The 15,944-nt window shown below is 34.2% G+C and overlaps 1 protein-coding gene across 1 annotated transcript in view; it reads left to right on the forward strand.

Moving 5' to 3' along the window:
• The first annotated feature begins 566 nt into the window (after positions 1 to 566).
• Positions 567 to 15,944, forward strand: part of LOC133177715 (3-oxoacyl-[acyl-carrier-protein] reductase FabG-like) — a 28,841-nt gene continuing 13,463 nt past the window's right edge. The window contains exons 1-4 of the mRNA XM_061312624.1: positions 567 to 598; positions 8,627 to 8,694; positions 8,778 to 8,917; positions 8,998 to 9,090. Of these exons, the coding sequence (XP_061168608.1) occupies positions 8,658 to 8,694; positions 8,778 to 8,917; positions 8,998 to 9,090 (270 nt within the window). The 5' untranslated portion in view covers positions 567 to 598; positions 8,627 to 8,657. The remainder of the gene's footprint in view (positions 599 to 8,626; positions 8,695 to 8,777; positions 8,918 to 8,997; positions 9,091 to 15,944) is intronic.

Below are 15,944 nucleotides of genomic sequence, written 5' to 3' on the forward strand. Positions count from 1 at the left end.
GCACTTTTCAAACTTCGTTTATGAAAATGCTGCTAACATACGACGTCATGTGACGTCACAGTCTAGGCATTGCAAATGTCTCGTGTGGTTTGAAGAGATCTTAAAATTAAGTGAAGAATGCGCACGTTTCAACGGTCGCACCGTCAACATATTACACCTGACATTAGAATAAAGTAGAATAGTTTCAATGCAAGGAAAAGATCAGAGGCATTCCGAATAAATCGTTCATCTTGCGTTCATCGTTCGTTCACCGTTCACTTTGCGCTCGCGTTTGCGCTCCGTTCGCGTTCTGCGTTCGCTCACCGTTCAGCGCTCACCAAGCTGCGTTCAGCGTTCACACAACGTTCACTCACCGTTCGTTCAGCGTTCGTTCACCGTTCGTTAAGCGTTCGCTCACCTTTCAAGTGGGAAAGTATAATGTTTCAGGGACTGTATGAAAATACGGAAATCGGAAATCCGTCTGTTTCGATTTTAGCAGTAAGTTTTCGTTATGATCTGTCTCAGTTTGACGCTTTTTAATCGCTGAAAAAGGAAAGATTTCAAACACTTAAGTGGTGTCGGGTTGCCGAAAAGAATTGGATTAAAAAAAGAAAGCAAGGTATGATGTTTTTCTTTGTTATTATGCCATGTTTTTGTAATAAGAAATGTTGTTGTTCTCTAGTAATATATGTCTAATCGATGGAAAGAGAGATCTTACTGGCAAATACCAAATCTCACTTACAAATCTAATAAAAAATACTGAGAGACAATATAATATAGGTAAACAGGTCTGCATTATGAAAGTGGTCGCAACTTCGAAAGGGATCCATGAGTATTTGAGATTTAGCTATACTTGCTGTAGTAACGAAACATATAATCAGAGGAAATTTTTGAGGTCACCCTCGGAAAATCTCTGATGATTGGACGCTAAATACACCAATAATAGAATTGGTTGAAATTAACATTGTACATTTCAATGTACTTTAAAAATTCATGTCATACTTGTTTGATTTAAGTTGTACGCATTCACTCTGAATAGAAATCGTTTGGAATGTTTTCTTTAAAAACGGGGACTCAAAAGTGGACAAATGTGCAGTGATCGTATCTTTTGTTTACCCGTGGCAATCGTGTTGATTATGAATTATTTTTGACTGTCAAAAACTTTTTCTACGATTACCTCGATTAGATTTTAATCGTTTTCATTGCATCGACATATATCTGTGTCAACCTGCAGTAAAAATTTTAGTGAATGGTTAGATTTGATGTATGAGCATCTAGACTTTTATTAGCTTGGCCAGGACGGAATGCTATGAAAGAAAACATGCCTAAAAGTCGTGTAATTATTTACTGTACCGAGATCTACACAGAACCACCTCAGTCATTTTCCAACAAAGGAAGAATGTATTCAGACTATAAGTCACACATGACTTGGAAAGTCCTCATTGGAATTAGCCTTAGTGGAGTGATTACACGCGTCTCAGGTTTATGGAGTCGAAGTACGAGGGTTGTTAGAAAAGATCGCAGACAAGTTCTATTGTGAGCGCGCTATTTGCATGAAATAATTAAACTCTGTAGGTAACAACTATACGTATTTTCCAATTAATATGCAAAAATTTGGTGTTTTTCTATGATCTTAAAAATATTTACAGCAAAATTATTCAGATAAAACATGCTTCATGGAGCATGTTACTTTTTCACACTTGTACATTTCAGAGACATAATTTTGAAATTAAAAATTGCACTGATAAAGATTATGATATTTCACCTCTCGCTAAGATATTCATGAAACGTCATTTGGCGAAATTTTGAATAAATTAGAATTATGACTGTTTTATCACTAATTGTAGATGATCAATGCGTAAAAAACAAAGCCAAAAATGGTAAAGTCATTGAACGTCTTGGAGCACCGAGCTATTAGAGAATTATGTGTGTAGACAGGAAAATGCCCGAAAGAGACTAAAATATTTTTAGATGCTGCTGGGAATGGCTTACACGTACCTAGTACCAAAGTGTTCAAGTGGAAACAACTTTGTAAGAATGGAAGGATGGGCATTTTTGATTAAAGACTCCTGCGATACTCCAATATCCTGCTCATTGCATGGACGTTGCGACTATGGATTTTGCATTGCTTCTCAAATCTGATCGCTGAACTGCGTAGACATTGTTTTAAAGATCTCACTAATATCTGATACGCCACAAAAGACATTAAAAATATATAACATGTCTTGATATACTTATTCAAATTTTAAGTCAGAAAAACATGAAAAGTCTATAGAAATGAAAGATATTTAGAACCGTGGTCTGGAATTAGGTTGCTGTGTCACCTAATGTCATAAAACGTCAAGTGATTGCTTCGAGCTCGAGAATCCTATGACCGCACAGTAAAAATCAACGTATATTTTCAAACTTTTAGTAAATGGAACTGATTTTTTACATACTAATTAACAAAAAGATAAGAATTTTATTAGACATACGTCATTCTTCAAAGTTTACAATATATTTTTCCTAAATCAACGTGTATGCGAACTATTCTAACAACCCTCGTACATATGACAAACAAGTCACAAAGTTGTCAAAATCAATTTAAAAAATGTGAACCTGGAGATGCAATAATGGATGACAAAGCGTTCCTGATAGCTGACCTTTGCACCCCAAATGGAATTCATCTCATTATCCTCCTTTGAAGAAACATTATAGGCGAACAAAATATGAAATGGTTAAAGCCAGAAGGATTGCCAGTTTAAAAATCGATATCCATGTGGAACGAGCAATGGTAGCGAATAAAAAACTTCAGGATTATTCAAGGTGTAATTCCACTAACACTTCATGACAAGATGTCCAAAATAGTGTTTGTTGTGTGTGCTCTCTGTAATCTCATGCCTCCACTTATTCAATCATAGTATAATCTACTATATCTATCTATCTATCTATCTATCTATCTATCTATCTATCTATCTATATTATATATATATTATATATATATATATATATATATATATATATATATATATATATATATATATATATATATATATATATATATATATATATATATATATATGGAGGAAAACTTGTACATAATTATATTGATTTATAAATAGCAAAAATCTATGTACATCTTTACATTATTTATACTTCAGTATGTCATAATCAACCAAGTAATCAAGTGTTAAGATCATAGCAATGATGAGAAAGAACGACTTCATTTATTTGCACTGTAAATACTCTTCTTTATTTTAAATTCTACCTTTAAAAAGATTCAGAAAAGTACCAGTTTATGTTTATTGTTAAAAATAGAGTTTTTAAATGCGTCATGTACTTGTATCATTGCAATGAGCTTTGGGCTTATTTAAAATTTATTACAGTGTACTAGATTAAGAGGTACTGTATGAACCACGATAGCCATTTTTCCTTGTACGTGGTGGATGTATCTCCCTCAACTTGAGTAGGTAGCAGTCAATGTCAACTTTTTCATGTTTTCTCCTTTCAACTGCTTTGTTTGAAAAAGATATACAGTAACCAAGAATATACTTTTGTAAAGTGTCAGGTAGTTTCTGGTTTTTTCCGTACAATTTTACCAAAGTCTAAGGCAGTATGTCGCCCAAACCTGGCTTCTCTCCAGATTGGGTTGATGTGTTGACCTTTAGTCATTTCATGTATAATTTAACACGCTTTTGCTGAAACCTGAAGAGACTCAAAATATTGCATAAATTGTTGTTTACATTCCTCTGAAAAAAGATCAACCTTCGGGTTCGGGTATTGCTTTTGCACCTGGGGGTTATGTTTCAATAGTTGAGAAATTGTTTAGCCATCCAGCCATTCATTTTATTTTTTAAAGTTTTTCTTTAAAAACTTGAATAGATGATAAGTTTAGGTCTGGATATTTCTCGCTGACACTTTATGAACTTCGATTGTTTTTCCCCGTCTTATTTTTTTGTTGTTGTTGAAAGCCATGTCCTGTGCCTTTTTTGGTGAAAGATTTCTGCTACGTGGTTTAATCCATTCACAAGCTTTCGAAGTTGGAGCAATTTTACCGGTGTGCATTTTTACTGTTATATCCACAATTTTGTACAATAATGCTGCAATATGGTTGCAAGCACTCCCTTCTCTAAATTTAAAAAAAATATTTTTTTTATAATAAACATTATAAAACAGAGCACTAGTAGCATGTTAAATCTTATAAATGATGCAAAATGCAGTGAAAAATTATCTGGAGACCTGGTACTATATTCTAAAACATTTCTTATTAAATGTACAATAATATGTTTATGCACACGCAGGCCTATAGGAAGCATTTTCAGTGTTGGGGAAGGGGGGGGGGGGCATAGCCATACATTTTCAGTTGGGGACGCTATCAACTGCCAAAAATTCATTGACGTTAAATAAAAAAGGTTATCAGACGTTTTTATTGAGGGGGAATAAGCATAAAGTAGATATGTGTTCTATAATAATCTATACATCGGCAAAATAATTGGCCCCCTGTGCCCCTCCCCTCCCCCCGCTTCCTACGGCCATGAAACGTACCTTTATTGAACACATTCTTACCTGACAAGCAAGTGGATATACTAATATTGTGCATTTGAAAATGTTACAAATTTACATATATCAAGAATAATTATCATAATTATATTATACAATTTTGAAAATGTATTTCAAATCAAATTTGGAAATGTTTCAATTATGATTATTTTCTATGGAAATATTCACTGCAGCAGTGTCGTCTTTATTATGCAAACTGTTTTCTGGGTGATGGATTTAATACCCGTATTAGCCGTACTTCAAGCTTAAAATGCATCGATGTGAAATTGTGTATTTAAATTCAAGTTTTGTGAAACTTGAGATTTGAGTTTTGAAATAATGTGCATTATTAAAATCGCGTGGATGTCGTGCAGACACTGTCCTCTGGATAAACTTAAATCTGAGCGGTTTTTATTTGTTATTTACATGTAAATTAAATCGTATGATTTGCATTTTTTTTTTTTTTTTGGTTTCCCTCTTGGGTACATTCCAAAGTTTACCTATATCTCTCCATTCTGTTTGTTTTCACTGTCCATTCTTTTTGAAAAAGCTGTCCATTCTTAAAAAGAATGGACAGTTTTCCAAAAAGAATGGATACCTACAGGTGACTTAAAGGATTGTTATGGGAGTTGACTCAACATTAAGCTATAGAATGGACAATACAAACAAAAGGTTCAGGTCACAATCATGTTTTAATTGCAGTTCTAGACCCAGCCTTCCGTTAGCTTTGAAGGTACTGGCAATTTTTTCACCAAGCGATGTGATTATTTTTTTTCCTTTAGAACTTCCGAATCACCGCAGTCTACGTCGTTATCTAGATCTAACCATAATTCCTTTGCGCCCTTTGCTCTCCGTATAAGTTCGGGTGTGTTTCCAAAAGTTGGTTTCCACACTTATTAAGAAACTCAATTAGTTTTTTTTTTCTCATTCCATCAAAACATTCAATTTTTAGCGATTTTACATAATATCCTTGACGTTTGACGCTACAGCAGCAACTTGCCCTATCGGAATATAAAAACCTCCAATACTAGAGAGTGCATATAGGGAAGTAACTAGGTTATCGAAAGGGACTATAGTAGAAATGGTTGAAACTAATATTGTACATTTAAAAATACTTTCAATATTTTGTCATACATGTTTGCTTTAAGTTCTACACATTCAGTCTGAAAAAAATTTTTTTTTGGAATAATGAATTTTTAAATTTTATGAAATTTTCTTTCAAAATATTAGCTCTCTTTAAAGATGAAATCAGAAAGAAGCCCACATGTTGGACATATATAAATACTCCACTAAAGACAATCAAGCAAAAATAACCCCAAAAATAAGTTAATCAAGATGAAACCTTTAATGCAATTAAGGGGCCATTTGTTACCCGTATCTCCAATCACGTGTTTGATGTTGTCATCAAATACATTAAACCTTAAGGTTTAGTACTGAGACTTCTCCATTTTATCTAAGGATGACCAACTAATATGCTTATCAGTTAACTTTACTCTGACGCCCAGTAGACTTATCACACGTTAATGCAAGTCTGATATGAAGAAAATCTTAGGAAATTAATTATAAATGATAGAATAGGTAATATTTTTGTCTTCATCGTTTTTCTTTTCCAAGTTGATATTTTGGAAACTCAGTGGATGGATTCAGAAATACTAGCATGTTAGAGATATTCTGAACTCGTGTGGACAATATATGACGATTCCGGTTTTATACCCTTGCATGGTTATAATCAAATGTTAAAGAAATATGGTTAAATCATTTTTACAAGAATGGTTTTGTGGGGGTTGAAAACTCATCTGAATGCTTAAATTTACACAGTATTTTAAGAACAGTTTTGGACGAGAAAGTATTTATTCCCTATACATAAGGTAAGAAACGAAATTTTTACAACATACATAAGATGTGAAACGCAAAATTTAACAACAAAAAAGGGGGGATAGTGGTCGAGTCGACTTATGCTCCCACAAAAATGCACAATGACCCTGGATGTTGAACAATGATCAGTTAACGTATTTCTCCTTTCTTTGAAATTGTCATTAGTTATTGGTAGAAACTGCTAAAATACTCACCGCTAAAATCACCAGTGAAAAAAAAAATCAACTTTGCGGGATTTCATCTCTAGTACTTAAAAAATTATTAATGTTGAACTTCTCATTCTCACCAGTATATCATACAATGTAATATGTCATCTGATCACACTTATTACGGTCAAGATTTAGTAAATGAAAGGTACCTACAGATTTTTCTTTGAGAAACGAGTTCTTTAAATAATCTTTCACAAATATAGCTTGATAAAATAAGGTGTATTAGGACAAAAATTTTTGGTTAACTCAACGAAAAATCAAATTTAAACTGTCATCTGGAATGAAAAATGAAGAAAGTCAGGTATATATTTCGGAATGTTTTTTTTTCCATTCCAGGACAATATATTGCCCACATTTTCAGAAAATCTCAGAAAACGGTTTTCCGTATCTTCTTGACCAATACTTTAAAATTATATTAAATTGAATGTAGGTATAGGGGTTACTTTTGACATGAATTGAATTTCCTCATCATTTTCTACATAATAATATTCTATTACAGTCATAAAGTACGGTAAAAAATAAGTTTGAATCATTTATAATGGATCTAGCATCAAAAGTGCACTCTAAACTTGACCTTAACATATTTAAATACCGTAATCCGGCTATAAGTTAAACAAGAAAATGCTTTCTTTGGTTGTTAGTATGGGAATTAATATCGAAGCTAATGCCGGAAATTACATAAACGCGTTAGCGCGTTATGTAAATTTTTCTGCAATGGCTGCGATTCTCGTAGTTCTCGTACTAACAAAGAAAGAAAGACGTTTTATTGTTTATATTTATATCTGTTCAAAAAAAAACCCATTTAAAGTAAAATTAAATATGTTAAATATTGTATTATTGATGTTTATGTCATTGTCTACATCTCTGAGCCGTTGCTCAAGAAATCTATGCAGGTGACTTGTTTAGTGTTGTTTACTGACTGATAAACGACAACGGTTTTCATAAGAAATAAAGGAAATAATATTCAGTGGATGTAAAAATATTTCCATAACTGTCTTTTAATCAATGATTATACCTTAAAACTAGGTAATATTTCTATACTAGTAAAAAAGCATGTTAGGGATTAGGTTTTTCATCCTTTTTCGTGATTATATGCTGCATTAGTTGTTGAAGTTCTCCGTTAACAGTGTGCCAATCATCATCTTTCTATCACTGTATTTTCGCCTATGACGTCACAACAGTATGGTGCCCAAATCCATATCGCTTAAAATGTCCTTAGAACAACGTTTAATGTATTCAGGTCTAAATGAACATGGTTGTTGAGAATATTTTTCTTTAAATATCTATTTTTAAAAGATGTGACAAGTTCTTTGACGATCGCAACTTCTCGGGCTTTTCCAAAAGCGGAAAAACGGCTTAAGTGTTAAATTTTTCCGAGCTTGCCATAAAGGCCCGAGAAGATGCGGTCTGGCCTTAAGGATGGTGAATACTACGGGAGACAAGGAGACGATGAAATCGAGCAGATAAATGGACACTGATTAAAACGACAAAACAATTAGACATATATACATGACTGTGTATATATTTGTATAATCTTACAAAAATATTATGATGGAATATTATGCAAATATTTCTTAAACGATTTCAACGTCCCCCAGTAATATCAAAGACTGTTAGCATTTTGCAAAGAAATACATTGCCCTCTTTCATAAATATGTGGAAAACAGTGCCTAAATTTTAAGTCAAGATTACCAATGAGATTTTATTATTATCGATTTGAAGCCATGAAAAAATCTATACCAAACAGCGTATTTTTATACGTGTATGATTACACACACTAAAAATTCAAGTTTCTGAGGAAAAATGTATTTTTGTTTTTTAATATATCTCTACGTTGATAAATATTTTTGCAATATAAAGAAAACGAAGGTCATGACCTACACCTTGGACATGCAGCTCAGCAAAATATGTAATTAAAAATATCAATTGTTTATTTTGTGTGTTAAAAAAACATAATCTGTTGTACTAAATCAATTTGATCCTTACGATTACTTTTTAGCTGATTTAGGTTGAGTAATCTACTAATATATTCACATTTTATCCAGAGCAGTGGATGTCCCGGTGTTAAACTGTAGGATGGACGACCACAAAGGAAAGGTGTTTCTAATCACCGGTAAGACAAACTGAAATTATTAAAAATATATGTCAAAATAGCAGACATACATGGCGAGAAAATTCAATGATTATGCCCTACAGGTGCCAGCTCTGGTATTGGGGAGGGCATTGCCGTCCTTCTCGCAAAATGCGGAGCAAGTTTGTCATTGACGGGAAGAAATGAGAACAAGTTAGAGGCTGTAAAGGAAAAATGTCTGAAGGAGGGTTTAACACCGGAGAAAGTAAGCCATTAACTGAATAAATTTATAACTTAAATTACATTTTTTAAAGAAGTAATAAAACCATTCTTTTTTCTCCATAGATACTGTTGTCCGTGGGTGACATTACATCCAGAGATTATAGAAGGTCATTAGTGGATCAAACAATAAAACAGTTTGGAAAGCTTGATGTTCTGGTAATTATCTTTTACATAAGTGTTTGTGAGGTATTGTAATTTCAAATATACTCAATTAAATTGTGATATCTTTAAAAATCAGTTTCCTATTCACCAGCTGACGCTTTTTTCAAGACATCTTACCTCTAAAATGACAACATAACCATAGGGGCCTGTCTTCCTGCTTATTAAATGTAAATAAATTAATAAAAAATTGAATCTGCTTTACATACGAATTTGGAGAGATGAACGCCCAAATCAAAGAAAATTTCCCCGTTTTCTGTTGATTAAACGCGTGCGATGGCCGTAACTACATCAGCATTTATGCGAATTATCGCTGTAGCGAATGCTACTATGACAAGGAGGTCAGAGTATAGAAACAGGTGCCGAAGTGGATGGGGGTATTTTTTCCAAGTTAGCAGCTTGTTTCCCTTGTAGAGTTGATGTACATAGATGTGGTGCATTTTTTAAACATGGTATTCTTTGTCTGAAAGTGTCAAAATATTTATTAAAACAGCTTTTTAAGTGCATTTAAAGTAGATTAGATTATTAATTTGACATTTAACAATCCCCTATGAATATATCAACGTTTTCTATCTCACCTGAGCTGAAAGCGCAAGTGAGCTTTTCTGATCACATTTTGTCCACCGTCCGTCTCTAAACCTTTCATATTTTCGACTTCTTCTCCAAAACCACCTGACCAATTTCAACCAAATCATATGTGGGTGAAGGGATTCAATTTCTTTTTTTTCAAATGAAGGGTCACGCCCTCTGTCAAGTAAATATAAAATTAGTAAGAAATTGGTGGCATCTTTTTAAAAATTTTCCATTCAAGAACCACTGGCCCAAAAAAGTTGAAACTTAAGTGAAACTTATGTGAAACCTTCCTTATATAGTGTAGATCCCTAGAGGTTGGGTTGGGTCACAACGGGGGAAGTTTTACATAGGTATATATAGATTGATTGATTGTATATTGTTTTACGTCCAATTCAAGAATTTTTCACTCATATAGAGACGTCACCATATACCGGTGAAGGGCTTCAAATTTTGACCTTTACTCGGCACTCAAGGCCATTGAGCAGTGAGGGATCTTTATCGTGACAACGCCTGCCGTGACACGGGGCCTCGGTTTTTAAGGTCTCATCCGAAAGACCCGCAACGTTCACTTCAAAGTGCCAAGCGCATGGCGAAGGAACAGTTGCTACCTATTTTTTATCGACTTAGGTCTGTCGCGGCCGAGATTCGAACTCACGACCTCCCGATCACGGAGCGAGCGCTCTACCGACTGAGCTACCGTGAACGGTAGGTATATATAGAGAAAAATAGTCAAAGATCTTCTTCTCAAGAACAGCAATGCCATAATAAGTCATAATGATATGGAAGCATCCTCAGGTAGTGTAGATTCAATTTTGTTCAAACCATTACCTCTGGGGGTAGGGTGGGGCCACAATGGGGGATAAAAGTTTTTTTCATTGGACTAAAAAGGAAAAATCTTTACAAGTCTTCGTCTAAAGAACGTTGCTATGGCTACACAGCTATGATGAGTCATATTAATGTGGAGGCATCCTCGGGTAATGTAGATTCAAAGAAGTACACACGCTAACTCTCGATTCCCGCCTACATTTTACACACACTTAATCCAATACAAATGACATTTTGGCCAGACAATCTTTGTTAAATGTAAAAACGAGTTCAATGGTAATTAATTGATAATTTTAATACCAGTGTTTATACATATAGTGAGAGCAATTAAAATTTCAACATTTATTAAAACAAATCAAAACATGAAACTACAATGTTCACAATCACTCAACAAGCTAAAAAATTTACACAAAAAACAAATCTATCATATATCCATATTGTTTTATATAACATATCTTTGGCTTTCTTGGGGGCTACTCACATATAAAGTAAAAACAAATTCCTGGGTTGACACCATCAGGAAATTATTACACTGTAACTATAGAAACCTGGGTTGACACCATCAGGTTGTGAGTAAGGGTACCCGGATTGACACCATCGGGTTTTAATGAATGGAAACTGGGTTGACACCATCAGGTTTAATTTTGAGATACCTGGGTTGACACCATCAGGTTTACATGAAAGGACCCAGGTTGACACCAGCGGGTAGCTATATTTAATTAATTACATAATGCAGGAAAATTTATTTGAATTGGGGGTAAACAGGGTAAAAAGGCGACAATACAAATTATTGTGAGAGCCCCAACAATGGCATTTGTAATAAAAACTTTTTCTTTAGCATTATGGAAAGGTGAAGTATGGGGAAGGTAGGTGGGATAACAAAAAACACAGAGCATGTACATCCAGATAAAGATACAACAAAGGAATGGTAATTGTAAGTGGAATTTGATGCGGATTGGTTTTTGAGATCACTTGGCTCTACTGACCACCAGAGATGTTGCTGCCCATTACGCAATGTATCACCTAATATGGTCAAAGAATACTGGTTCCTAAGACAAATAATCTTTTCTAAAAATAGCCTCTTCATCCAAGTGTCAAACAATGATTGTTTTATGAATTTAATTAGATTTACACAACTTTACATAGAGTAGATTGTAATCCTTACTACATGGCTTTATACAATGAATGAGTATTCAATATCCAACAATATATATATAGAGATAATGTTATGTACACACGAAAACTAATTAGTTATGTATAAACAAAATTTTTTCTTACTAAAAATATCATTTTATACATATAGTAAGAGCAATTGAAATGTCAACATTTATTAAAACAAATCAAAACATGAAACTACAATGTTCACAATCACTCAACAAGCTAAAAATTTACACAAAAAACAAATCTATCATACATCCATATTGTTTTATGCAACATATCTCTGGCCTTCTCGGGGGCTACTCACATATAAAGTAAAAACAAATTCCTGGGTTGACACCATCAGGAAATTATTACACTGTAACCATAGAAACCTGGGTTGACACCATCAGGTTGTGAGTAAGGGTACCCGGGTTAACACCATCGGGTTTTAATGAATGGAAACTGGGTTGACACCATCAGGTTTAATTTTGAGATACCTGGCTTGACACCATCAGGTTAACATGAAAGGACCCAGGTTGACACCAGCGGGTAGCTATATTTAATTAATTACATAATGCAAGAAAATTTATTTGAATTGGGGGTAAACAGGCCAAAATGAATGAACATCATATTTTAGTGGGTATTAAGTATTGATGTGAGTGAATGTCCCCATGAAGATAAATGAAGAAAAATTAAAAAAAATTAAGATTAATTTTCTTTTTGTGCAGACTGAAAAGTATTTTGCTTGATTCTAATATATCTTGTATAACAGTCTGAATTCCAGCGACCTAGTGACTGAATTAAATGATCTTGAATACCAACAGCGGCTGCTGTAGTTGCCGCTCCAATTCTGAAGGAATGGCTTGAGTACCTAGTTTCATCAAAACCTAACCTGGACAGGACCTGTTTTACATGAATTAGGAAAAAGTTTCTAGACATTGGATTACCTTCGTCATCAACAAATAGAGCAGCATGGCTTTGTATGTGGCAAACATTTAACCGACCCTCCAGATACATTTTCATAGTTTTAACTGGCTTTAAATGAGAATTTTCAAACACTTTTATATCAATCCCCTGTCGAAAAGGATCTGTTTTAGAGGAATTAAGTTTCAAGGTATAAAAAGACCAATCCTCTGCAAAAGTGAAATCTTGTATGGTTAAATAATCTTTCTGCTTACGAAAATTTGTTGTAAATTCTCCACAGCTCAGAAAGCCAAAGAAAGCCATTTTACATATACAACACAACATGAGATCTAACCAGGGTGAAAAAAAACACCTTTGTCAAGACAATCACATATTGGGGACAAAATTGAGAAAGTGATCGGTAATCTTTTTGATATGCTATTGCATTGTTGCTTTTTAACACCTTGCAGAACACAGTGAAGTTTCTCGAAGTCTTTAAGGCATTGGCCCTCTTTCAGGTAGAAAAAAACTATACCTGCGAGGAAAGTTTTGATCGTTTCGTGCCTTAAGTTGACAATGTGTAACAAAATATACAAGTATATCTTCATTTATGACAGGCAGTTTGCCTAAAGCTAGACACATGCGACACATAACAAGAAATTTAAAAAAACCCAGTCTAATGCAGTTCTGTAGGTTGCTGCTGTGCTAGGCTCAATGGAAGCATTAACTTAATGTTCAGCATGCTTCTTTAGATCAAGATGAGGTTCGAATATTCTGGGCAGAGGGTCTGCTTGTGGGGCAAGAGGACGGAAACGAAAGGCATCAGCAATGAAGTTTGTAATTCCGCTTTTATGACGAGCATAGATAATAAAATTGTTTGTTGCTGAACAAAGAGTTAGTTTTCGAATGAACTTCAGGATTAAGGGAATTTTCGAACGACCTTTATTAATAACGTGCACTGTAGCTTCATTGTCACAATTGAAAACACTTTTTAAACCAGACCACTGTGCCCCCCAAAAGACGGATGCAACAACGATTGGGTAGAGCTCAAATAAGGCCATTGACAAAGATTTGTCCTCCGAGATCAGTTCTTCTGGGAAATAACCTTGAAAACACTGATTATTGAAAAAAATCTCCGAAAGCGGTATCTGTGGCATCTGTGAACAGATGTAGATCGGCAGCATCAGTAGTAGCATTGTCCATGAAAAAAGATCTTCTACCATTTCATCCTTTTAGGAATTTGGACCACATATGCAGGTCAAGTCTACATTTTGAATTCAAAGTGACATGATGATGTAATTCCCGAGCTATAGATGAAAGTTTGATCAGATATGACAAAAAAGATCTTCCTGGAAGAACCGACTGGCGAATTTTAGGTGACCAAGAAGACTAAGAAGTTCACGTTTTGTGCAGGACTCCTGTTCGAGAACTGTTGTACTAATCCGGATATCCTGATTAGTTTTTCTTCAGGTAATCTGGCCTTCATCCTTTCGGTATCAAGGGTAATGTCCAGGTATTCAAGTACTGTACACGGTCCCATTGTTTTCTTAATTGATAAAAGAATACCATGTCTAGCAAATACATGGTGTATCAAGGACATTGTTCGCATTGCTTCAAAGTCTGGCGGATCGATCGTTAGGAAATCATCAAGTAAATGAAGAATATTTGAAATCCCATGATTATTCTCAAAAATCCATGTTATGTATATATAATTTTTTTTGTTGCAAAAAAATAGCATTTAAATATTTAATTACTCTTAATTCCAACTCTTTTTATAAGGGAAGGGGGATGTTTTTCATTGAAATCGGGCTTTAAAGCATAACAAAATTTTAAAATATTCTTCGATATGGATAATTATTCCTTAAATCTTTTCTTATTCATAACACATATTAAATTAAACAAATATGATTGATAAAATACAATGTTTTAGTTGTAAACCTCTTTGAAATTAATGAAAAAGTGAGCTTTTTTGCCGTTTTTGTCTTTAAACATATGTTCCTTCCGTGAAACAACAAAAGCTTTGGAATAGATTGTAAAATAACAATTCTAAAAATTCGTAAAAAGGAATTGTTGTTTCTCGGGGGGGGGGGGGGTAAAAATATTTTTCGTTTTTCATTGCTTTCCATGGTGAAAATCTCGGAAGTTTTACCAAAATTATAGTTATCTCTGTTTTTCCAAATAAGTTATGTTTTGTGAAAATCCATATAAATATCTATATGAATATGAAAAGTCATTCAAATATGTTAACTTTTGAAAATTGACTTAGAGGTAGGCGGCAGAACGATACTATCGTTCGAAGTTCTTTGTTCAGATCATGACTCCTTGGAATTCGAAGGGGAAACAACGGGGGATCAAATATTTACAAAGGAATTAAGATATGGGAAAAAATCTTTAAAAGTCTCTTCTCAAGAACAGCAAAGCCATGATAAGTTATATTGATATGGAAAAATCCTCAGATTCAAGTTTGTTCCTGTCATGATCTCCAGGGTAGGATGGGGCCACATGGGGATTAAACTTTTACAGAGGAATATATAGTTCAAAAATCTTTTTATTAAGAACAGCAAAGCCATAATTAGTCTTACTGATTTGGAAGCATCCTCAGGCAAACTTAAACTTTCAAAATCATAAACCCAGGGATACGGTGGGGCAACAATGAGGGATCTAAGTTTAACATAGGAATTTATGTGAAAAAATCTATAATAATCTTCTCAAGAACAGCATAACCATTATTAGTCATATTGATATGGTAGCATCCTCAGGTAATATAGATTTAATTTTGTTCAAATCATGAACCCTCCAGCGGAGGAATGGGCTGCTATGGGGGATCAAAGTTTTAACTAGGAATAGATAGGCAAAAACTTTACAAATCTTCTTCTCAAGAACAGTGAAGCCATGATTAGTCATATTCATATGAAAGCATCCTCAGGTAGTGAAGAATCAAGGTTTTTCAAGTCATGATCCCTAGGGGTAGGGATTGAGCCAAAATTGGAATCGAACTTTTACAGAGGAATATACAGTAAAAAAATCTTCTCAAGAACAACAGAGTCTTGATTATTCATATTCATATGAAAGCATTCTCAGGTAGTGAAGACTCAACATTTTTCCAGTCATAACCCCCTGGGGAAGGGTGGGGTCATAAAGTTTTTCATAGGATGATCTGTGAAACAATCTTCAAAAATCTTCTTCTCAAGAACAGAAAAATCGTGATTAGTCATATTTATATGGAGGCATTCTTAGGTATTGTCGTTTCAAATTTGTTCAAATCGTAACCCCTGGTGGTAGGGTGGGGCCAGCATGGGTGATCAGAGTTTTACGTAGGAATAAATAATAGAACAAATCTGCGGTTGAAGAACAGCAAGGCCATATTGACTCAGGTGAGTGGTGTGGCCAATAAGTCTCTTGTTTTCTTC

This window comes from Saccostrea echinata, unplaced genomic scaffold (assembly GCF_033153115.1).
Source record: "Saccostrea echinata isolate AGI-Se365-2 ecotype Australia unplaced genomic scaffold, CSIRO_AGI_Sech_v1 ptg000213l, whole genome shotgun sequence".
NCBI lineage: Eukaryota > Metazoa > Mollusca > Bivalvia > Ostreida > Ostreidae > Saccostrea > Saccostrea echinata.